The sequence below is a fragment of the Neovison vison genome, chromosome 13, assembly GCF_020171115.1.
Source record: "Neovison vison isolate M4711 chromosome 13, ASM_NN_V1, whole genome shotgun sequence".
Taxonomy (NCBI): domain Eukaryota; kingdom Metazoa; phylum Chordata; class Mammalia; order Carnivora; family Mustelidae; genus Neogale; species Neogale vison.
This window is the reverse complement of record NC_058103.1, coordinates 17,274,242-17,299,184: the sequence shown is the minus strand read 5'-3', so window position 1 is coordinate 17,299,184 and position 24,943 is coordinate 17,274,242. Positions and strand designations below refer to the sequence as shown.

General features: G+C 49.2%; 1 protein-coding gene across 1 annotated transcript in view; it reads right to left on the bottom strand.

The window, feature by feature from the left end:
* Positions 1-24,943, bottom strand: part of LRRC74A (leucine rich repeat containing 74A) — a 30,922-nt gene that overhangs the window by 5,581 nt on the left and 398 nt on the right. Inside the window, 9 exon segments of the mRNA XM_044230975.1 lie at positions 1,521-1,616; positions 4,981-5,175; positions 5,631-5,716; positions 10,868-10,949; positions 11,299-11,348; positions 16,802-16,898; positions 18,110-18,217; positions 20,159-20,331; positions 23,534-23,662. Coding sequence (XP_044086910.1) covers positions 1,521-1,616; positions 4,981-5,175; positions 5,631-5,716; positions 10,868-10,949; positions 11,299-11,348; positions 16,802-16,898; positions 18,110-18,217; positions 20,159-20,331; positions 23,534-23,662 — 1,016 coding nt within the window.

The following is a 24,943-nucleotide window of genomic DNA, read 5'->3' as shown; positions in this document are numbered from 1 at the left end:
GGGCAGGGTTGGGTGGGGGCTAAGGCAGCATGGAGGGGGGGTGCGAGGCCAGAGCTATTGGGTGAGGGTGGACCGAGGGCCCCCGAGGAGACAGACTGTGAGCAAAGGTGGACCCCGGGGGCAGGGAGCAAGGGGAAGAGAACAAAGGGAAAAGAAAAGCAGGGGTGTTTTTCCAATGTTTTGTAATTTGTGGCAAACCTAAGTCCAAATTTCACTTATTACTCAGTTCCAAGGAGCCTGAGCTTAAATCTTCAAAATACCATCACTGATACTATTGCATGGCAATAAAATCTTGGCAAAACATCGTATTTGTGGGACGTTAAAATAATGTAACATGACTTTAACACTGTGTCTTGATAGAACTCTAGAGCAAGAGGCAGAAGCCCTGGGTTTACCCCTTGTCGAGTTTCTCACTTGCTTTTGTGATCCTGGGCAAGTGACCTAACTTTTCTGTTTCACTTTCCTTATACATAGAAGGATGAGGAAAAGTTCTTGTTATGGGTTGAACTGCATTCCCACCAACGAGATACTGAAGTCCTAATCCCCCTATACCTGTGAAGGTGATCTTATTTGGAAATAGGGTCTTTTTAGAGGATAGAGTCAAGATGAGGTTATTGGAGTGGACCCTAATCCGCTGTGACTGGTGTCCTTCTAAAAAGGACATTTGGATACAGAGACAGACATGCACACGGGGAGAACACCATCTGAAGCTGAAGGCAGAGATCAGGGTGATACTCTTACAAGCCAAGGAACATCCACAATTGCCATCAAACGGCCAGAAGCTGGGAGAAGCATCAAACCCTCTTCCCCATAGTCCTCTGCAGGAGCCAATCCTGCCAACACCTTGATCCTGGGCCTTGGTTTACGGAACTGTGAGATAATACATTTCTATCGTGTGAGCCCCCAGACTGCAATACTGTGTTCACGGTCGCTATGGAACATGAGAAAACTCCACCCACCTCGCAGAGTGGGGTCCGATGAGCTGGGGCATAGAAGCTCACTTGGGGGGCGGGGAGGGGCCAGTATAAAGCGGAGGACCAGCCGCCACCTGTCTGATGATCTGGGCAAGAACACCTGGCCCAGTGTCATCTCTTCCTCGGGCCCCCCTCCTCCAGGGGGGGGTTAACCTTTACCTTCTACTCTCAGGGGGCCCATGTCATGGGATACAAATACAGATTATGTGTGTGTTAACTACACAGATTCTAAAAGTTCTGTGATTCTGGAACCTTCCTGGAGCCAGGGCTGTCCACGAGCTGGGCTGGCGGCGAACGAAGGCTGCTCTGGGGATCCCTTCTCGGTCTCTGCTCTTTCTGCTCCCAGACCCACCCGGGCTCCGGTCTGGGAGGTCACACCATGAAGTTCCTGACGGAGTGGCTACTCCTGCTAAAAGGACCCCGAGAGAGGGCCAAGTGGTACTCCAAAAGGAGTGACCTTGTCACGGGAGCACTTGTGGGAGGGATAGAGCTCTTGGTGCCCCCGGCGTGCGCCCTGGTGCTGGCAAGCACCGTCTGATCACTCACGGCAATGTCGATCTCTTCCATCTTGGCTTTGGGGTTCCTCTTGAGCGACAGGATAAGTGAAACAGCCCCATCCATACTCATAGGGTTCAGGAAAAGCTGTGGGAAGAGGGACGAGAGATGCGAGGGATAAGGCGGGGACTGGAGAGGCAGGCTCAGAGCACGGCTGCCGTTCCTTCCCGTCAAATTGTCATCTCTGTCTTCCACCCAGACTTCTCTGCGAACACCTGTCTCCCTGTCTGTCTGTCCAGACACCCATCTGCTTGTCCGTCTCACTGCTCATCCATTCATCTATCTGTTCGTCCGTCCAGCCAGCCAGCAAACCTACCATGTGCCAGTTGCTGGGAAATGTGCTAAGGGACGCACAGGCAGACAGGAGGGGTCTCTGCCCTCCTGCAGCTTACAGTTGAGAAGGGGCCGCAGGCAAACACGTGCACGGCACCAGAAGAGCAGCGAGGGCAGTGACAGAGGCACACCCTGGTAGCGCGGAAGCCAGGAAAGGGGCATCCACCACCGGGGAGGGGACACTTGAGGTAAGCCTTGCAGAACTAATGGGGATTCTTCAGGTCTGGAAGAAGTGGGGGCAGGACCAGAAGAGGGAATGAGATGCACCAAAATAGACAGGGGTAGGCAAGTGCAAAGGTGCAGAGGTGTTTGGGCAATGGCAAACATCTCTTGAGCAGGAGCCAGAAGAAAGAGGCCACAGAGCTCCACAGGGACCGTGAAGGCCTAGCTGAGCACGTAGGGCATGATCCCAAGGCAGCTGAGAGCCGCTGAAGCTTGGTGTAGTGGTTAACAGTAAGGAACACGGAGCCCAATGGCTCTGTTTCCTATTTGCTGGCCTTGGATTAATTCCCTGACCACTAGGTACCTATCGCTTCGGGCCACTCTGAGGTTCCAATAAATCAAGTCAAGCAAAGCATTCAAAAGAATGCTTTGTACCCACTAAGCAGCAAATAAATGTTAGTTATTATTATTGAAGGCTTTCTGCCAGGTGGTGTCTTCATGAGGCCTCCAGAACTTTCGCTGAGCACATACTCTGTGTCCGGTGTTTCCCCAGCTCTGACGGACTCGAGAGGGAAAACACAGACTTCGTAAGGCTTAGCTTCTAGAAGCCTTTGGTTGACTCACTTCCCTGGGGAAATCCTCATTTTTCCAAGGGTAGGGAAAGGAGGGCGGTGCTCGACCTGGAGAACAGGAGATCATTCCAGGCGCAAGACTCACCTGGCTCCCACCTACGCCCCAGCTGAGAGGTAGGTTGTAAGTTGTGTTTAAAACTTTTTCCTTTCATTTTAAAACATTAAGCGAATTTTACATATATTTAAACACATGACAATATGTTTAAACATTTAAACAGTGACCCATGGTCATTATACAAAAAATTCAAAGAGAGGTAGAAAAAATGTTAAAATCGCCAGTACCCCACCCAGTAGAGAAAACCCCCGTTGCCATGTTGCTGAGACAACGTTTCAGTCTTTGACGATTCGGGTGCTCTGAGCTTGGCTTCATGGTTCCGCGGAGGCTGAGTCCCAGGCAGGCTGCATCGGTCAGTCTCTCTTCTCTGAGTTACTCTTCCTCTGGCTCGGGCCGGACCTCACTGCCAGCTCTCGCGGTCCCCAGCCGGTCCCCCTGCTCCCTCCATTGCTGGGAAGCTGGCTTCCTCTTTGCCGTGCTAAGGTGCCTGTCCTCTGAGATGCCAGTTCATGGTCACTGACTTCGAACTCCCATCCTTCTCCACCAGCACCCCCACATCTGTGGCCCCCGAATCACCCCCTCTCCCATCTTGAGGAATTTGAAGTTGCAGCGGGAAGCCAGGTGAGGCTGACTTCTTGGCCTCTCTCGAGCTGCAGGGCCTGAGCTGGTCAGGTAGGCTCGGCTTTCCCATCTGACAGGGGGCACGCATGGAGCCCATGCTGGAGGGCCACGTGGGGGGCAACAAGCCAGCCCCCTGATAGGCACCGGCCTCATGGCAGGAGCCCCAGAAAGGGAAACTGGTCATGGAAGGCCTCCTTTGTCATCTGTTTTCTAACCGCCGAGGAGCTTCTTTTTTATTTTATTTATTTATTTATTTTTTATTTGACAGAGAGATCACAAGTAGGCAGAGTGGCAGGCAGAGAGAGAGAGAGAGGAAGGGAAGCAGACTCCCCGCCGAGCAGAGAGCCCGATGCGGGACTCCATCCCAGGACCCTGAGATCATGACCTGAGCCGAAGGCAGAGGCTTTAACCCACTGAGCCACCCAGGCGCCCCGCCCAGGAGCTTCTATGTTAGATATTAGCATCTATAAGCCCATCTATGTATTTATTTATTTTTAAAGATTTTATGTATTTATTTGACAGAGAGAGAGAGAGAGTGCATACAAGCTGGGGGTGGGGGCAACCGGCAGAGGCAGGCACCCCTATAAGCCAATCAATTTACAATGAAAGATGTAGGGATGCCTGGGTGCTCAGTTGTTAACCATCTGACTTTCACTCAGGTCATGATCCCAGGGTCCTGGGATCGAGCCCCACATCAGGCTCCCTGCTCAGTGGGGAGACTGCTTCTCCCTCACCCACTCCCCCACTTGTGTTTCCTCTCTCCCTTTCTCTCTCTGTCAAATAAATACATAAAATATTTTTAAAAATAAAATGAAAGATGTATTCATTCTTTCATTAATGGACATTCATTGGGCATCTATTATGTGTCCATAGGTATAAGGGGTAAAATAACGGGCAGAAGAAAACAGCGTCTTTGGTCTGGTGCAGCTCTCACACCAGTGGAGGTGGCCAGATAGTCAGTGAGTCACAGAAATGAGAGTCTAGGGAGGAACCTGGCAAGTTCTGCATGAAGGGGTGAGCTGAGATCTGAGGGTCCGTGAGGACGGCTGCTGGAGCAGGGCACTGAGCCGGGGCACTGACTCAGGTATGGGGCAGAGAACAGTGGGGGAGAGCATTACAGGGGAGGCTGAGCCGAGGCCACCGGAAGAGCCGGCCCTGGGATGGGGGAGATGAAAGCAGCTCCTGAGGCCATGGCTGGACAGCAAGGGAGAGCACGGGGTAAACTGAGTCCGGAGAAGCACACTGGGAGGAGAGACCAGCTCTGAACCACAGAAAGCCAGGTGGGGGTCTAAGCCGAAGGAGACTAGATGCCAGTCGGGGTGGAAGTCAAACTTATGCTCAAAACGCACACTCTGGCTTCAGTGTGGAGTGAAGTCCCAGGTGGGAGGAAGGAAGACGGGTTGGGAGATGAGCCCATGCGCCAGGGCACAGCAGAGGGTGATGTTGGGGTTGTGAAGCGCAAGGTGAATTTTCCCAACAAGTCTCCCCAGCAACATGCAACCCCATCACCCTGCCGCCCCTGCCCAACATACAAACACACACACACACACACACACACAGATGCACGCACACACACCTGAACGTGTGTGCGCGCACACACGGACACACACGTAAAACGCCCTGCTCCCAGCTTAAGTAAAGACTTCACCTTCAGAACTTTGAGGCTCTCGTTGACCTCCAGCCCTTTGCTGATTTTGGAGACTCCGTCGTTGGTGATGTCATTGCAGCTGACGTCTAGGTAGACCAGGGAGTTGTTGAGTCTGAGGACCTCCCCCAGGGCCGTAGCCCCCTCGTTCCCAAAGCCGTTCATAGAGAGATCCAGTTTCTGCAGGGTCGTATTAACCTCCAGGGAGGGGAGAGAACAGCACCAGCAGCAAGGCTGCGTGTGACTCCACCAGCCACCAGGCCCTGGTTTCTCTCCCCTGCTGCTGTCCAGTGTGGGTGCCCAGGGGTCTCCAGGAGGGAGAGCTCCGCCAGAATTTTCCAGATCCTTCCCGGTGGAGGGAGTCAGGACCTGGTCATTCCCTACCCTCTAAAGAAACTGCCCTCCTAATGTATTCCCAAAGATGCCACCGAGACCCCAGCAAGGTACATTTGCCAGAGTAGGATTTATACTAAAGAATAAAGCACATCCAGGAATTGTGGGAGGGATGCTACCAACGGGAAAGCATCGGATGAGAGCTCAACCATGGGGTGCGCTCATCCACGGGGTCAGGAGGAAGAGGCTCGAGATGGCAGGATGGGAGGCCCTGGACGTCCTCATTGGCCTCAACACACCACTGCCAGAGAGCACCTTACCCGGAGACCATTGCACAAGGCCACAGCTCCCCGTACGTGGAAGTGATTCCAGCTCAGATCCAGTGACTGGAGCCCTATATTGAGGGCTGGGGGAGGGAGGGAGTCATCTTAGTGTTCCCCAAATCCCAGGGAACCCATTCTCAGAGTCGACAGATGTCCATGACATCAGGGAATAAGGACTACTCAACGATCATGCGAAGCAAGACACGGGGACAATAATGTTTCAGTTATTCACTGAAAGACAAAATTGTAAGAGGACTCCCGAAGCTCACAACAATGTAATAAAACAATACCGTTCGTATATTGCAGGTGGCAAGCAGATGGCTACAATCTATTTGGCAAATGTGATCTGGTCACAGATATTTGGCTCTTGGACTGTGAGTGCCCTATCATGCAAGCAATGTCACCTGTGAGACCCTTCCTAAGGAGACGGTGCAGGATATGAGAAGAGTCTCATGCTTGTAGGTGTTTAACCGTGGCCTCACTTAGAAAAGTAACATTCGTGACACACATGGGAAGGGTCAAGTACATAAAAAAACCTCCATCTGGCGGAATGTCATGCAGCCATTCAACTAATAGAGATGGTTGGAACCCAAGGGTTGTAGTTACACAGGGAGGCAGTGATGGCCTATTACATCCCGCAATGTGTTTTTCTTGGAGAACTACGGAGCAGAGGCGGCTCCGGAAAGCTTTAGGGACACTATCAGTTCTAAGTGGTGAGGCACCAGGCTTATCTAGAAGCTAGTTTGCATAGAAGTTGTACTTTTTTTAAAACTTAAAAATATTTTGGGGGCACCTGGGTGGCACAATCTATTAGGCGTCTGACTCTTGGTTTCAGCTCAGGTCATGATCTCAGGGTCGTGAGTTCGAGCCCTGCTTTGGGCTCCGCACTCAGTGGGGGAGTCTGCTTGGGACTCTCTCCCTCTCCTTCTTGACCTTCACCAGCTCTTTCTCTCTCTAAAATCAATCAATAAGTCTTAAAAAAATATTTTTGCTTACGTGCTATCTAGGGTTGGGAAAACATCCTCTTGAAACTCATCATCGTGGTTATTTGTACTAGGGGAGGGCGGCTATGCTGAGGATACTGTTGGAAAGGGGCTGAAGAACCCTTGAAACTTGGCTGGGTGGGAGGGATGCCTTCACCCTCAGACTCAGGAAAATGTCTTACTCGGTGTTCTTTTCCACAGTCAGTGCGCTGTGTACTGATTATCCCTTGTGTCAACCACCAGGACGGACTTTGAGTAAAGTGCACATCACCTTACACTGTTTTGAGAACAAACTTCCCCCCTTCATTCTCTTCTTATCCCTACTCCCTCTTCTCTGCCAGTTTCCTCCCTTACTGTGCCTTGTACACCTGCATCTCTTCGATGGCCACACAATTTAAATGTGACTTCTGTTCTCACCCCTGACTAGCTGTGTGACCTTCAGTGGGCTCCTGATTCTTCCCTTACTTCTGTTTCTTAGCTGTGAAAGGGGAGGTAGTAACCCATACAAGGTTTTGGGGGAAACGGATGTAAAATGTCTAACAGGATGCCTCACTGAATCACTGGCTGCCTTAATAATATTTTTTAAAAAGCTCATATACAATAGGAGTCTGTCTCACTTTAAAGTTGTTTTAAAATTTAGGGGTTTTTATTTATTTATTGTTTAAAAATATTTTATTTATTTATTTGAGAGAGAGAGCATGCACACAAGCAGGGGGCAGGGGCAGAGGGAGAGGGAGAAGCAGGCTCCCTGCTGAGCAGAGAATCCTATGCAAGACTCGGTCCTGGGATGCCGAGATCATGACCTTAACCAACTGAGACACCCAGGCACCCCTAATTTATAGTTTTTTAAAAACCCAACATGGGGCTTGAACCCACAACCCCGAGATCAAGAATTACAGGCTCCACCAACTGAGCCAGCCAGGTGCCCCTAAAATTTAGTTTTAATGTATTTGAAAATCAGGTTTCAGATGGACTCAAACTGCCCCACAAGGCTGGTGCACTACACTCCTCCCCTCTGACCTATCGGCCTGGACCCTTCTCTTGGGGAAGATGTCGCTCACACCTCACTGAGCAGGTGGCAGCAGTGACATGGGAGAGCTCTACCCTCCTCCACTCCCTACCCCTTCTACCCACCCCCCACATCTGTCCCCTCAAGCACACACTTCCGGGCCCTCCCTCTCTCAGCACATTTCTCAGAGGCTATCCCTGCCCCCCTGTTCCTCACTCCATGGATGCCAGCATTTTCTTTCTTTTCTAATTTAAATTCAGTTAATTAACTTACAGTGAATTATAGTTTTAGAGGTAGAGGTCAGTGAATCATCAGTTGCATGTAACATCACGTCTCCTCCTTCATGCCCATCACCCGGTTACCCCCTCCCTCCACCCCTCGCCCCTCCAGCAACCCACAGTTTGCTCTTCTGGTTTGTCTCCCTCTCTGATTTTATCTGGTTTTATTTTTGTCTCCCTTCCCCAAAGCTCCTCTGTTGGCCTTCTTAAGGACTCTGTCCTGCAACTACCTCCTCTTCCTTTCTCACGACCCGTTTCTTCTTCTTTCCTTCCAATGAGTATTTTCCATTGTTACGAGTCTTCCTGCCTCCATGTCACCCGTCTTTCTGCCCCAGCCTCATCTCCAAGAAGCTCCTGGAAGTGCCCACATTGCCATTTCACTTCTTTGTGGCCCATTTTCAGTTCCGCCTTCTCTAGTCAGGTCTTCACATTCACGTCCTTCACCAACACAGCTCTCATCCAGGTCACCAAGTATCTTCATGTTGCCGGGTCCTGTAGTCACTTTTCTGACCTCATCTTGTTTGATGTCTACGCAGCACTTGACCCACCTGAGATCACTTTCTCCTTCCTGAAAGCACCCCTTGCTTGGCTCTTTGATACCTCACCTCCCCCTACTTAGGTGACCACTCCTGCTCAGGCTCCCCCTCCCCTCTGGGACACGTGAAGGTGTCAGACTGGTCCAATGGCCACCATCTTAACTCCATCCACACTCCTTGCCTCGATGATCTCCTCTTGCCCCATGGTTTTGAATACATTGCAATGCCTCTACCTCCCAGGTCCCGATCTCCGGTCCTGACCTGTTCACCAAGTTCTAAACCCATGTAGCAGACCACACATCTCACTGCAGATGACAGACACGGCAACATCACATGACCAAAATGGAAGTCTTGGCTCCTGACTCCTGTCCCTCTGTAACATTTACTCCCCGAGTTTCCCCTTCTAAGTGAATGGCACCACCATCCAACAAGTTCCTGAAACACAATAACCAGGCCTGTATCTTTCTCGCTCCCTTTCCTTCACACTCCACATCTGCAAGTCTTTTTGGCTTTACTTCCAAAGTCCGTTCGGGATCCTTCCACTCCCCTCTGTTACTACCTTTTCCCTCAGCTCCAGCTACGGTCCCCTCTTGCCTGGACTACAGTATTAGTCTCCTGACCTTTTTCTTACATTTTTTCTTTTTAATTATAGTGCAGTTAGCATACAGTGTTATGTTAGTTTCAGGTGTATGACACATTGATGCAACTGTTCTATATATTACCTAGCGCTCACCATGGCAAGTGTCACCATAATGACACCACCATGACACCACCAGTAAGATACTATTGACAATGTTCTCTATGCTATACTTTTCATCTCCATGACTTACTTGTTTTATCACTGGCCATTTGTACCTCTCAATTCCCTCCATCCAGCTCACCCATGCCCCCCACCCCCATCCCAGCAACCACCAGTTTGTTCTCTGTATTTAAGAGTCTGGTTGTCGGGGTGCCTGGGTGGCTCAGTGGGTTAAAGCCTCTGCCTTCAGCTCAGGTCGTGATCCTGGAGTCCTGGGATCGAGCCCTGCATCAGGCTCTCTGCTCGGTGGGGAGCCTGCTTCTTCCTCTCTCTCTGCCTGCCTCTCTGCCTACTTGTGATCTCTGTCTGTCAAATAAATACAATCTTAAAAAAAAAAAAAAGAGTCTTGTCCTCAGCTGTGTTCTTCCTAAAACTGCATAAACTTCACAAAACAGTTCCTCTAAACTGCAAAGCCAGCCGTGTCACTCCCCGACGCTAACACCCTGCGCCGACTTCCATCACATGGGGAATGTGATGATGAACACGACTTCATGCGTGTCTTAGCCCACCAATCCCCGGCTGAGCAGCGGCAGGCCACCTCGCTGGCCTCCTCCTTCCATTCGCTTCTTCTGCCCACTCTCCTCCCCTCTCCCCTGCCTGCTCTGCCGCAGTCCCACCTCCCCCCTTCCTCAGACTTGCCAGGCTCTGCTCCTTCTGCCTGGCATGCTGAGCTTCCAGAACCTGGTTCTTCTTTGATAGTCAGATTTCAACAAAAAGCCACCTTCCCTGTGGGGCTTTTTCTCGCCACCCCACCTAGAGTAGCATCTCTCCCACTAATGGTGATCCCCTATTCTACTCATTTCCCCTAGGAATGAACATTTAGTTTATTTTTTTTTTCTTATAACAAATCTGCAACGAGCCTCCTCAGACATCTCTGTCTATGTACGCGCGGGAGCGTCGCTGAGACATGCACCGCTGAATTGTTGTATCATGGAATATATACATTTTCAATTTTACTAGACACTGTCAAACTGTTCCCCAAAACTGGCAGCTTCAGAGAGTTCTTATTTCTCCCCTGGGTTCAATGCACGGGGTATTTTCTGACTTGAAAATTATGCAGCTTTGGTAGAGGACAAGGGGGATCTTTTCATTGTTTTATTTTGCATTTCTCTAATTGCTAGAGTGTATAGGCATTTAGCTTTCTTTTTGCACTGCCTGTAGGATCATTGTTTTACTGGGAGCGTTCATTATTGTCCAAGGATCTGCAGGATCTTTTATCAATATTCTGAACACAAATCTTGTATCTGATGGGATGCTGCTAGTGTGTGCTCTCTGTCTGCTGCTTGTCTGTTCACATTGTCCCGTAACATCTTTTATCAGAGGCAAGTTTTAAACTTATCGTTGTCAAACAGATGAATCATTTTGGTTACAGTTTTTGCCTGCTGTGCCTATTTAATCACCCTTAGCCTCCCTGAGGTTATCAAGTTATTCCTTCGTATGTTTTTCTGATCTTTGTAAAGTGTTACTTCCCACATTCAGATGTTGGGGTGTGGCTTCCATCACTTCCATCACTTTATGATTTGAACATTCAATAACCATAAAAAACAGGGGGATGCAGCCCTGACAGGTGACCGACCGTCTGCCAAGTGCCTCTCCTTTGCTGGACCCTTCCCTCGGTGGGGGACTCACCCAGCATCTGGCCCACGTACTCTCCTCCCTTATCAGAGAACTGGTTGTGGCTGAGATCCAGCGTCTTGATTTGGTAATTGGCCTGGAGAAAGAAACCGTGTAGAGAGGTGATTTTTGTCATCTCTATGACTGCAAATACCTCTTTCATCTCAGGGCCATGTGATGGAGGGCTCCCATGCACCAAAAACTGAGTGGACCAGATCATTTAGACAGAAGGTATTCTCTTGCGCATTTTCTATAACCCTGGGAGGGCTTTGTCCCATCCAAACAGCCCTGCTGCTGGCCGTGGCTGTTGTCAGGCTCAGCAGAGTCCAGATCCTCACCAGCTCCCTAGACTTTTGGGTGGAACTCACTCTTCTCTGCCTGGAGCCACCCAACAGGCCCCCCACATGGCCCAGGGCTCTCAGTGGCACCCGTCCCTCACTTCTTACCGACAAGGCTTGGCACAACAGTTCTGCGGATTCGTCCCTGAAGTTATTTCCTGCAGTGAAGGGGAGGGGAGGGGGGCGTTTTCAAGGCTGTCCAGACTAGGGCTCCCTTGCCCTCCCGAGTCCCGGCCCTGCCAGGCTCTTCCTTTTGGAACAATCAGCCATAAGAAAGGTGGCAAGTGCTTAAGCAAATATATGAATATGGAAGAAAACATGAGAAAAGAAGGCAACTGTTTGCCTTTCTCTTTAATCTTCCTTGCTCTGCCTTGGTAGGGCAAGGAGTTCCAGGAGCCTGCATACCAGCCCCTGGGCACCCCCTGGTGGTGTCAAACCCTACTTTGGTGCCTAAAATTGGTTGTGTGATAAAAAAATAAGACTACAGTTGCAGGGCCAGGACCAGAGGTGACCAAGTGAGGCAAGCCCTTTGCACGCAAAATCCCAGCTCCCTAAGCGCAATGAGCAATATCTTTATTCACAAAAGAATTTTTAGAAATATTGCAATATTTCTAAAAATAAAAATTAATGCAACACTTCTAGGATGAACAGTTTTAAAATTTTAAATAAAGGTAGGATCTGACCTTGCATGGCTAGGCCTCACTCACCTCACCACAATCTGTTCCTTTTGGATCTTGTTTCATATTGGAAGTGATGATATTTTGTTCAGCACAGACTTTTTTTTTTTTACATCGTTTTTGACTTTCACAAACATTACAACACAGTATTATTTACTTGGTTACTGAGCTTTTCTGTGCCCCTTAAATTCTGGGACGGAGGCATGTGCCCTCCTTCTTTTACTCTCAGCCCAGCACTGCTAGACAGTTTAAAAGATTTCTGGAAAATTGGGGTGCCTGGGTGGCTCAGTCGGCTGAGCATCTGACTCTTGATTTTAGTTCCGGTCATGATCTTGAGGTTCTGGGATCGAGCCCTGCATCAGGCTCTGTGCTCAGCAGGGAGTCTGCTTGAGGATTCTCGCCCCTTTCCCCCTCTCCTCCACTCACACGCACTCTCTCTCAAGTAAATAAATCTTAAAAAAAAAAAAAATTTCTGGAAAATAAATGACATAGAAGTTTATCCCCAAATTTCTCCTTTAAACTCTTAATAATCTGTGTACCTTTAACACCCAAGCAGTGCTTGGCACCTAACAGTGTTCTGTCAACGTTTACTGAACGAATGGATGAATCCACTGAGACACAAATGTTTCTTGGTTGCATCTGTACCAGTGCAATAAAATGAGACAATAAGCTAGTCTAGGTATAAAATTAGGTTTCTAGCTATTCAAATTATTTTTACATCAATGGTTACAAATAGTAGAGCTGGCTGTAAGTTTGATAAAATACAGATGCCTAGATCCCTCCCTTTAAAGACTCTGATTCAGCAGCCTGGAATAGGACTGGGTAATTTGTGTTTTTAGAGAGGTTTCCGTATTAGGTTAACGTTGTATTAGAGGTCTTAGCCGATGCAACTAGAAAAGTCACTGGAAGCTATAAATGCTGGAAAGAAGAGACAAAACTCCCATTATTTGCAGACATGATCACCTACCTAAATAATCCAAGAAAATTGATGAAAATGTTAGGACTAGTAAGATAACTCGATAAAGTGACTGCGCGGGGGTGAGGTTTGCACCTGAGTGGCTCAGTCAGTTAAGGGTCTGACTCTTGATTTTGGCTCAGGTCCTGATCTTGGGGTGCTGAGCCTCATTGTCAGGCTCTGCACTGAGTGAGGAGCCTGCTTCAGATTCTATCTCCCCCTCTCTCCTCCTCTCCTCCCTACCACTTGCACTCTCTAAGTAAATGAATGAATGAATGAATGAATGAATGAAGTGACTGGATATAGTATCAATGTGCAGAAATTAATAGCTCTCAGACATATCAGTAATAGCCACTTAGAATATATGATAGAAAAGGCATTCTGTGCATGCAGGAATAAAATGATAAAACACCTGGATCTAATATGAAATGTGCAAGACTTCTAATGGAATAAAAGCACACTACTTTACTGAAGAAGATAAAGACTTTGAGAAATAGAGACAAAACTAGTGCTTGGGATTTTTTCCCAAGCATTGACTTCAACATCCACACATTTAACCATCCTCATTTACAGATAACTTGCTGAGACCCAAAATGGAGACCATATATGGAAACAGATTTTCCACTGGTAGAATTGTAACCTGCTACTGTCTTCTTCTTTTTCTTCTTCTTCTTTTTAAGATTTTAAAATTTATTTGACAGAGAGACATCCCAAGTATGCAGAGAGGCAGGCAGAGAGAGAGGGGGAAGCAGGCTCCCTGCTGAGCAGAGAGCCTGATGCGGGGCTTCATCCCAGGACCCCAAGATTATGACCTGAGCCGAAGGCAAGAGGCTTTAACCCACTGAGCCACCCAGGCGCCCCCTGCTACTGTCTTCTTAAGTGAAGACATTAAATATCTCGAATACGTCAATGCTTTCCTAAATTAATCTAATCTAAATATAACCCCAAGCAAAATCGCAACAGTTTGGGTTTTTTCGTTTCTCTTTTTTTTTATGGAACTTGACAGGATGATTCTAAAATTCACTTGGAGGGGAAATTGCATGAGAATAGCCAAGATTACTTTGAAAAAGAAGGTCAGAATTTGTCCACTCAAATATATAACATATTGTGTCATATAATATAATTATACAGCTAATATATTACATATTGTATACTTGATATATTTTATTAACTACAACTAATCATTAAACTAAAACACATGGCATATAATTTTAATATTCTAAATAAATATTAAACCAGTGTGGTGTTGACATAGATATAGACACAGAGATTAATGAAATGGAAAAGAAAATCTAGAAAGAAACCTGTATTTATAGGGAGTTTAATATAAAATAAAGGTGACGTTTCAGATTAGTCAGTAAAGACTAGATTATTCAGTTGAGGATGCTGAGGCACCTGGCTATTGGTTTTGGAAATACAGTGTTTGATTCTTTCTCTTCCTCATGCCATGAACAACAACAAGTTCCAGTTATACTGAAGATTAGGGATGAAAAAACAAAATCACAAAAACATCTGAAGAAAATTAAGGAAAACATTTTTAAAATTCAGTTTTTTGAGCAGGACTACAAAAATCAAATCTATAAAAAAGTATGATGAATTTTTTTTTTTTTTTTTAAGGAATTGACAATGGTGGGGCATCTGGGTGGCTCAGTGGGTTAAGCCTCTGTCTTCAGCTCAGGTCATGATCCCAGGGTCCTGGGATCAAGCCCTGCATCAGGCTCTCTGCTCGGTGGGGAGCCTGCCTCTCCCTCTCTCTCCGCCGCCTGCCTCTCTGCGTACTTGTGATCTCTCTCTCTCTCTGTCAAATAAATAAATAAACTTTTTAAAAAATCACTTAAGGGGCACTTGGGTGGCTCAGTGGGTTAAAGCCTCTGCCTTCAGCCCTGGTCATGATCCCAGGGTCCTGGGATCGAGCTCCACATCGGGCTCTCTGCTCAGCAGGGAGCCTGCTTCCCTTCCTCTCTCTCTGCCTGCCTCTTTACCTACTTGTGATCTCTGTCTGTCAAATAAATAAAATCTTTAAAAAAATCACTTAAATAAAAGAGAATTGACAATAGTATAAAATACAAACATAATAAGAAATCTGTGTAAGAAAACACCATAAGCAAACCCATAGGTAACATTCTAACATTCAGGTGTGAATATGTATAACATAGTTTCTAACACTCGATAATACAAACAATCCCACAGAACAATTGACATTTCATAGAGGAAAATAAAAATGGAAATGAACATCTGGAAAAGATGTTTTATTTCAGTAGTAACGTGAGAATGTAATAAAGATAGTAACAGTGATGAACTCTTATTGAATTCTTAGGTCCTAGGTATTGTTCTAGGTGTTCTAAATTTTAATTCACTTCATCTCAGCAGTCACTGTCTGAAGTAGGTAATATTATTCTTCCTCATTTATAAATGAGAAAAATGAATCACAGAGGGCTAGATAACGTGCCTTGTGTCAAAGCCAGGATTTGCACCCACCTACTGGGACTTCAACATCTATATACTCAATTATTCTGATTCACAAAAGACTTGCTAATAACCAGGAATTCACCAAAAACTAGTTAATAACCAGGAAACAGATATTCCATTGGTGGAATTATAACTTGGTATAGTCTTCTTCTTTTTTTTTTTTTTTTAGATTTTTTTTTTTTTTTAAGTACTCTCTACCCCCATGTGGGGCTGTAGCTACCCTGAGATAAAGAGTTGCATGCTCTATTGACTACGCCAGCCAGGTGCCCCTAAAAGTTTTATTTATTTATTTTAGAGACAGAGAGAGAGCGCGCACGCGCGCGTGTGCGCGCGCACACACACACACACACACACACACACACACACACGAGTGGGGGAGGGGCAGAGGGAGAGGGAGAAGCAGGCTCCTCACCGAGCAGGGAGCCTGATGTGGGGATCCAGCCCAGGACCCCAGGACCATGACCTGAGCTGACCTAAACCGACTGAGCCACCCAGGTGCCCCAATTTCTTTCTTTCTTTCTTTCTTTTTTTAAGATTTTATTTATTTATTTGACAGATAGAGATCACAAGGAGGCAGAGAGGCAGGCAGAGAGAAAGAGGGGGAAGCTGGCTCCCGCTGAGCAGAGAGCCCGATGTGGGGCTCGATCCCAGGACCCTGGAATCATGACCTGAGCCGAAGGCAGAGGCTTTAACCCACTGAGCCACCCAGGCGCCCCGTCCCAATTTCTAATAATTCTATTTTCTCAAGATCTTGATGCTGCCACTTACTAGTCTTGGACAGTTCTCACAGTGTCTGTTTCCTTGCTTTGCATTTTTGGACTGTGAGCCCATCTTTAGTGGAGCTTTATCTGTGAGAATCTCAAATAGCCTGGAGCCTCAGTCAAGGGATTGTTCCTCCAATGGGGTGTTCTCTTTGTTCCTGTTGTGTGCCCCAGGGCATTACCAGCATGGGACCACTTAGGTTAAGTTCCAGGACCCTGAAGATAATATAAATCCAAACCACAAGCCTGAGTGAGGACAAGTCTGGGGGTGCTAGAGTTCTCAAATGAGTTTTTTTTTTTTTCTTCTGTGAGAGAGACAGATAACAGACTAATTACAAACTGAGTGTACAATGGGGATCAGGTAGCAATAAATGCTGTTAAGAAAAACCCAGCAGGGAAATAGGACAGTGATGGAGATGGAGGGGAGGTCAGGGAAGTCCTCTGTAATGAGGGGACATTTGAACAGAGGCATGAATAAAGCAACAGAGTGAGTCATGCAGATACCTCGGGTAGAGACTTTTCAAGCGAAGGCTGGCATGCTGCCAAGTGAGTCAGAAGTCCCTTGTCTGGGAGAGCCAGGAAGCCAGTGTGGCCTCGGGGAGGGGAAAGGATGTCCAGAGGCCTTAGCAGGGTGCAGACACAGTGTTCTGGAACCTGGTCTGGCTCAGTTAGACCCTGGATTCTCTGCTCTACCCCTTCTCTCCTTTTCATCCCCTTGTCCTCTCCTGCCTCATCTTCCATGGGCTCACCTGAAAGCTGGAGGTTCCAGAGCGAAGAGATATTTCTCTGAAGGAATTCTGAGATGATTCTGGCCCCCTTCAAACCAAGATCATTGTCGGAAACATTCTAAAAAGCAAGAACACCCTTATGTGTGTATTGAATACGCCACCCAAGGGCTCTCATTAGCAAATGGTGTCCAGGAGGGGCTTACTCAAGACCTGCACTGGGGAGTAGGGCTGGGTGGGGAGAGGAACAGGGGAGAAAGGGTAGGAAGGATTGGGAAGAGCAAAGGAGGAGAGGACGATGAGAATTCAGCTCCCCTAATGCCTGGCTGGGAGGCCCCCCTGCTCGTCTCAGTTTTCTCTGGTCAGCTTTGGTGACTCCCCACTTCTCTGGTTTAGCTCTAGTACTTTACATTTGTTTTTTTTTTTTTGTTTGTTTGTTTTTTTTTTTAAAGATTTTATTTTATTTGACAGAGAGAGACACAGCGAGAGAAGGAGCACAAGCAGGGGAGGGTGGGAGACGGAGAAGCAGGCTTCCTGCCGAGCAGGGAGCCCAGTGTGGGGCTTGATCCCAGGACCCTGGGATCACAACCCGAGCCGAAAGCCGACGCCTAACATCTGAGCCATCCAGGCGCCCCAGCCCTAGGACTTTAGATAAACTTACTGTACCTTTTTTTTGAAACCTAAGATAGCTTTATTAGGATAGTTCGGCATAAAGCAATTGAAAGATTCCTTCAGAGTAAATCATCATTGTAAATTTCATTTACTGATTTGTGAAACATGAATGACTGTGCTGGGAACACGCAGGGATGCAAATGGACACAGTCCTTTAGGGCTTGTGGGAGGGACCTTTATACAAACCAGCTCTTATGATCTTAATTGCTTCTCCTCTTTTTTCCCCCATTTCTAAATTATGGTAAACTAGATATAACACAACATTTACCGTCTTAACTATTCCTAAGGGTACTGTGCAGTGGTCTGAAGTATGTTCACATGCTTATGCAACCCTCGCCATCATCTGTCTCCAGACACATTGTGTTTGATGGAAGTATTTCGTGCCTTTATTTTCTCTAAGTTCACTTTAAAGCGACTCTGCGGAAGGGCTTATAAGGTCCAGACAGAACTGGTTTCTTTGGGCCACGGGGAACACAACCCCCTGGCCAGCCTCTGACGCGCGGCCCTCCTCGGAGAAGTCACCTCTGGAGGAGAGGGGCCTCCTGGCCCATCGCAGAAAGCTGGAGGCTGGCCGGGGCCAGGGCGGGGGTCTCTGGCCCATCCTAGGTGGTGTCGAGAGCCCCGGTGCGGGGGTGGGAGCTGGCAAAAGGGCCACAGTACCATCCCCTGCAGGTAGTAGTTCTCTTGCAGCATCTCCACCAGGCTCAGGAGCCCCTCCTCCATGAGACCGTTGTCTGCCAGCTCCAGGGTGACCACACTCGTGTTGGACTTCAGCCGCCACAAGAGGAGGGGGAGAAAGACAGAAGGAGTCGGTGACCTGATCAGTTCCCTGCCCTTGCCCAGAGCCTGTCCTCTCCCTTAGCCTCCCAGCCTTTTGAGAGGGCACAGAGCTGCAGGCCAGCACTTCCGGAGAACGGACTGGAGCAGGAGGAAGCCCGGGGGGGACGAGCCATCCCGCCGAGGTGTGCTGGGACAGTATGCTTATTCTGGGCACCTCCACCAAAGGGGGCTCTGCAGGGGAATGTAGAAAGGGGTTATTGAAACGATGAAGTCCCTGAAAAATGCGGGACACAAGGGTGAGCTACACAGAGTGTAGTTATTTAGCCTGGAGGAGAGAAGCTGTGACCTACTCTAAGATTAGGGAGAAACTGATGCATTTAATCCGGTACTGAAACAGAAGGCGTCTACTGGGCCTGCTTCCTCCAGAGGTCTTGCTCAGGCTCTGTCTTATCTGGAACGTTTCTTTAGTCAGAACGTGGCCCCAGGGCTGCTTGGAAGGACCTGGACTTCAGTCTTAAATATCTACATCCAAGCCCACAGGCATGCCCACAGGCAGCAAGGTCAGAGCAAGTGACTCACAGCAAGAGGGCCAGGGATCCGCTCTAAGCAGCACTGTTTGCTATTCTCCCCTTCCGCACCTCGGGGGTCCTGGTGCAGCAGGTGTGGGGGGCAGCAGACAGCCCCCGACCCAAGGCTTATCCACATTCATCTCACCCAGGCCAGTAGCCACTGGTTACTTATTGTGCCCACTGCTGGGGAAACAAGCATGAGAGAGCAGGGAACACCTCTGCACCCCACCAAGTCCAAGGACGCAGAGGCAGACAGGGGAGGGAGGAACAAGACCCATGAAACACGACCACTACTGTCAGGGTGCTTTTAAGCTAAGCCCGGAAAACACAACATGTGCAAAGTTGAACAGTACGAAAGATAAATACCAGTCCGGTCCGCTGACATGTCACAGTGATTAACTGTCAAATTAGTGACACAGAGAATCAGAGAACAGAAGACTCCCCCCCCAAACGGAAACTGTTGTTACTAAGAGATAAGTGGCCCATGTCCTGAGAGAATTGCATTATTATCTGTTTTTTCCCCCAAGAAACTTATGAGGTAATGGTGCATTCCTAGCACCTCATTAATCAGTCTTTCAACACTCAGTAAATTTTGAGACGGCTTTGTTCGTTCTCTGCTCTTCCCCTCTTCCCTCCCCCCAGAAAGCAGCACAATCTCACATTTCATGTAGCCTCTTAATGGACACGTGCTAAACGTAAATGCTGTTCTAGTTCCCAAAATGAGTGAGTGCTTTTTTTTTTTTTTTTAAATCAAACTTTCCCTTTACCGTCTTAAATGAACAGTGTTGTGCTGACCTACAGTCATCACGTGTTCTGTTTTTCTGGGATGCAAGGTGGTTTGTATACAATCAATTATAATTATATAAAGCCAGGATGAATTCAAGGTGAAGTCCTTGGTTGCTCATGCCGAGCCGAGAGAGAGAGAGAGAGAGAGAGAGAGAGAGAATTATTCCTGTGGGAAAACATGATCTACTCTACAGTGTGATCTTTTAAGAATTATAATGTTGCAAAAGGCAAACACTGAATACAATAGCTCAGTAGTGAACCTACTTACAGCAAAGGTGAGCTTTGGAATTGAGACCCAGCCTGGCCACTTACCTAGGACTGTTGCCTTTGCTTCCTGAATCAGAAAGTTCATAGGCTTCCAAGGCCACGGTCCCTAGTAGCCCCCTTCCCAGGAGCTAGTGGGGCACACATGTCTGTGAGGTCAATCAACTGGCAGTCAAGCAGAGCCTGGGGTAGGTTGGGCATAAAGCTTGGAATCTAAGGTCCCCTGGAGGATCTCTCTGAGTCTTGGACCCCCCCACTCCATCAAACCCCACCGCTGCCAGTCTCCATGTGCCCCCATTGTCATGCTCACCACCAAGGCTATAGCAATAGCCTTGGTACCGTTGGGGCCCAGCCCATGGTGGTTGAGGTTCATGTAGGACTCCTCCATGTTCCGGAGAAAGTAGGAGACAGGCACTACACCCATCAGTTTGCAGGCCTCCAGGTAGAGCTCCCTTTGTCCGGTGGTGAAAAATTTCTCTGTATCTACACAAAAAGATGCAAATGAATGAAGTGGGGATTCTCTTCTCCCTTTGTCTTATTCCCCTCTAACCCTAGGGCCAGGTGTGCTTCTGCCTGGTGTCCCCTCTGCCTGAGGATGTCCCTGTGGGTGTGTGTGCAGGAGGGTGGCTCTAATCGCGAAGGCAGCCGGAGGTGGGAGAGGGAGACCTGAACTTCAGAAAGCCCCAGATGGATGTCCCTTTGGGGAAGAGACAAGGCCCCTGGTTCTAGCCCCCAAGCTTTCCTAGGAGGAGAAGTGTGGCCCACGCCCACCTTCCCAGGTTGCCCGCATCCGGGACTGATTACCAAGGATGCACAAAGGCCCAGCTCCCTTGCCCACCATGAGACAGCTCTGAAAGGCCAAACAGACAAGAAGCTCATTTGTGAAACGGGCAGCCTTCATTCAGTTTTCGTTGAATGAGTGAATGAATGAGTGAGTGAATGAATGAATGAATTTCGTTGGAATGAGAGCCACAAGGGAAGCTTTACTAAAGATTTCAAGAGGAGAGGTTCCAACTTTAAAATCCCCAAGCAGGACTGAGAGGGCGTCTCAAGGTGACCAATCCATGCAAGGTGGAGAGACCCCTCCCCAACCCCAAATCAGCTGGAAATGAACAAACTTGTATTTGAGGGGGCTTTCCTCTTTCAGAGATTTGCATGTCATTTTTCCTCCCAAAAAGGACAGTCATGACTCCTTTACCAAGGACAATTCTAGCCCCGAATCACACAGAGCTGATCAGAGCTAAAAACCAGCTAACAGCATACGGCGATTTATCTTTCCATTCCAACCACTTGGGGTCTTTGTTCCTTGGGCTTTAGACCTGCCTGGCTTGTGGTCGACGGGCAGTGGGCCTCCCTGGGTTCCGTACGCCCTCGCAGCTGTCCCCTCATTAAGTGAGCCCCTTCGATGGCAAGGCTTCCCACGGCCCGCCGGGTTCTAAAGCCTGCATCTGTTTTTCCTTCGGATGCCAGGGCCTTTGTCCAACCCACCCTGAACATTTCTGGGGCAGACAATGAGAGCTTTGTCGGTGAAAGGACAACCCTACAAGGAAGTTGACTTTGCAGGCACAGCCCCTAACTGGCCTTCTCCTTAGGACGGCTGGAGAGCAGAGTCTCTCCAACTCCGCACATCCGAGAGAATGGAGTTGGCTAACTCTCGGGTGCGAGGATCTGTTGTGTGCCTTGGAAGGATATTCAGCAGGATTCCTGGCCTCTGCCAGGGACAAGCCACTAGCATCCCCCCAGCCCCCGCCCTGGCCCTGTTTGCCTGATGTCCCCTGGGGTACAAAATCGCCTCCGAGTGACAACCACTGTGGCATAGGACAAATGGCATGTGGCAGGTGACAACTTGTCCTGCCTTCTCTCCCTCCTCCGTGGCTTCGTTGCCAGCTTGTTATTGCACCCGGGCTCGTGTCTCAGGCCTGCCCGGAAGCCCTCCCCGCCCTGTTCCCAGCACCTCAGTCCCCGCGGCAGGGACACGAGAAGCCGGAGCAGCTGGGCCCTGGGTTTCTGTCCCAGCACAGCACAGTTGCCATTGGAGATGTCTGTTTGCCACGGCAGGGTCGGTAAGCCCCACCTTTGTCCTTGGCACTAATTCTGCTCTGTTTCGTTCTGCTAACCCTTTCCAGCTGTAGTCACTAGGGTGGGGTGTCATCTGATTTTTTATTTTTTTATTATTTATTTATTTAAAAAAAGATTTTATTTATTTATTTGACAGACAGAGATCACAAGTAGACAGAGAGACAGGCAGAGAGAGAGGAGAAAGCAGGCACCCTGCTGAGCAGAGAGCCCGATGCGGGGCTCGATCCCAGGACCCTGGAATCATGACCTGAACCGGAGGCAGCGGCTTTAACCCACTGAGCCACCCAGGAACCCTCATCTGATTTTTAAAAAAGATTTTATTTATTTATTTGAGAGGCAGAGCGAGAGAGAGCATGAACTAGGGGAGCAGCCGAGGGAGAGGGAGAAGCAGACACCCCGCTGAATGGGGGGCCCAATTCAGGGCTCGATCCCAGGACCCCGAGATCATGACCTGAGCCGGAGGCAGACGCTGAACCGACTGAGCCCGTCAGGCACCAACTACCACTGTATTTCGGAGGCAGCTTGCAACTGTGTTCTCTCTTGTGGGGAGTTGGGGGTGGGGGAGGAATGGTGTGAAAGCAGGAAAATGGGAGAAAACATCCAGTTTCTATCTGCCACCCCTCCAACCAGGTAAAGTTCCACGTTGAAAACATCAGTATATTAGCATGGAAAATGCTAATCAGTACGTCTTGACATGGAAAGAAGTCAGAAAAAGAGCAACAAGACGTGGGGTGGGGTTGGGGTCAGGAAGGAGGCATGCGTGGAGGGGAAGCTGTGTGTTGATCGTGGGTTTGGAGGTTTACGAACTTGTTGACCCGGAGGCCAGAGCACAGGAGAGGAAGGCCACTGGGCTAGCCTCAGGCTGGAAGTCCCAGGCTTGCCCATCAGTGGGATGAGCACGGAGCTCACCTTGTTTTACAAGGGTTCTGGGCACTTTCCTGCTTCGGGAAACAGAGAGGGAGAGGGTAAAAGCATTGTTTGCGGTAACAGAGTCCTTGCTGCAGCTTCCCCGTCCGCGCCCCCATCCCAGGCACACTCGCTCTGTCCAGGGTGAACTCTCAAGTAGGAGAACCGAGACCTTGAATGTGAGTAGAGAGGAAAGCCACCAGGAGGCAAGGTGGGCCCCAGACACTCCTGGGCCTCCCACAACACAGAGCAGGAAAGCAGATCAGCAGGGTGGGGCAGACAGGGGATCTGCGAATGGTAGCAGCTCTCCGTGGCCTTGGGCAACTCACACAATCTCCGTAAGCCTCAGTTTCCTCCTCTTTAAAAGGCGGGTAATAAGACTATTCCTGGGACGCTAGCCAAGATGACAGAAGATGCCACATGCGGAAACCTTGAGAAAGCCAGAAATCCCCATTTGTGTTTGGGTTTGGCTTCCAACAAGCTGATGTGACCGCTCTGCTCCCCGGGGAGGCCACGAGCTCAGGGCAGCTACAGCTGCGGCACCCGGCCGGCCTCAAGGAGGACCCGAGGCTGCTGGCCCGGGGTTCCTTGTGCCGGACGGCCCGCTGGCCAGAGCCATGGCCCACCCCGGAGGGCAGAGCCTCCAGCTCCTGCGGAAGGGGTCGAGCCACCACCACGCGCCCCCAGGGCCCACTCTCACCTTCGATCTCCAGGTCTGTTTCTGAGCTCTCCCGGGCGGCCTTGTCTTTATCCACACCCACGGACGCCTCGGCCTCACAGTAAAGGGTTTCATCGCTGTTCTGTGGCGCTGGCTCTGTTTCGGGTTCATCTGGAAGAAAAACTCATCTCCGGATGCTGGCAATGAAAGCTGTGGGCCTTTCCCGTGGAGCCCGGCCTGCGCTCCCTTGCTCTGCCAGCCGGTCCTGGCCACAGCCTCTGACGCCCCAGCCTCACCGCGCTCGGGGGGCCGAGGAACTGCAGTGCGCTTCAGTCCCGCCAGGGGGCTCCGTTCCACGGGCCGCCCCTCCCGGACCCAGTGCTGCCCCCTGATGGCCCGCAGGGTCTTCTGTTGAACCCCCGCCCCGCTCCAGCCCAGATCCCTGCTTTGGGCCGGTCTTGGAGACTGGCTCCTTGCTCATTCTTTTCCTTCTCTTTGCGTTGGGTGGGGTTCAGGGTCTGCTTCACTATTCCCGGGAGAGGATGTGTGCCGATGCTTAGGCTTTCTCATTGGTGGGCACAAACCATGCTGAGGAAGGCCCGGGATGGGGCAGGGTAGGGCAGGCGACTTGGGTCAAATGTCAAATGAGGGGGTACAGGAACAGTCCCAAGGAGAAAGAAGGATAAGTTGATTCCTAAAAACTTAACCTAGCTTCTCTCTCTTCCAATCCAACATTTTAGGACCACGAAGAAGGACGGACTTGCAAAATCTTGCTGGGGTTGAAATTAATTACAATGAGTACGTACCTATGCCCTTTGCTTTCCTCCCACCAGTCCCTACACTCGCTGGACATGGGTTTTCTGCCAGTGGACCACTGATCTGGGATCAGCATGGGTTCCTGAAAACCTCACACAAGGGTCAGAGCTAGTCATCCCACCTCTGTGGGATGCAATGTTTGGGGGTAGCCATGCTCGGCCACCAGGAGCCCATCAGAACTTGGCCAATCTACTCTTTGGGTGGGCTGAGCATTTGTGGCGGTGGTCCTAAGTTTTAACCCCCTACGTTCTAAGATAGTGGCTTCCTAATGAGTCCATGCAGGTCTGTGTTTTCTTAGTCCTTATCCATAAACCCAAGCTCCAGTGTTTACTTCCAAGAGGGTAAGACAAGGTCTACATGATAAGGGGTGGACGAAGCCATAGCCCAGCAGCTGGAAGACATACAGTGGCTTAGCCATCAAACTCAGCCATCGAAAAGTGATGACTTTCTGAGTCTTAATATCCTCATTAGTCCTATAATTTGAGAATTCCATCCAATGCGTAGAATGCTCTAGATGTTTAACTGGCTCTCAAGGGGGGGCAGGGGTGAGGAATCCTGATTTGTAGTATGGGTGGTGTAAATATTCCCAACATGGCTGAGTATCTCCACTACAGATCGTATTTGTATTCTACCCAT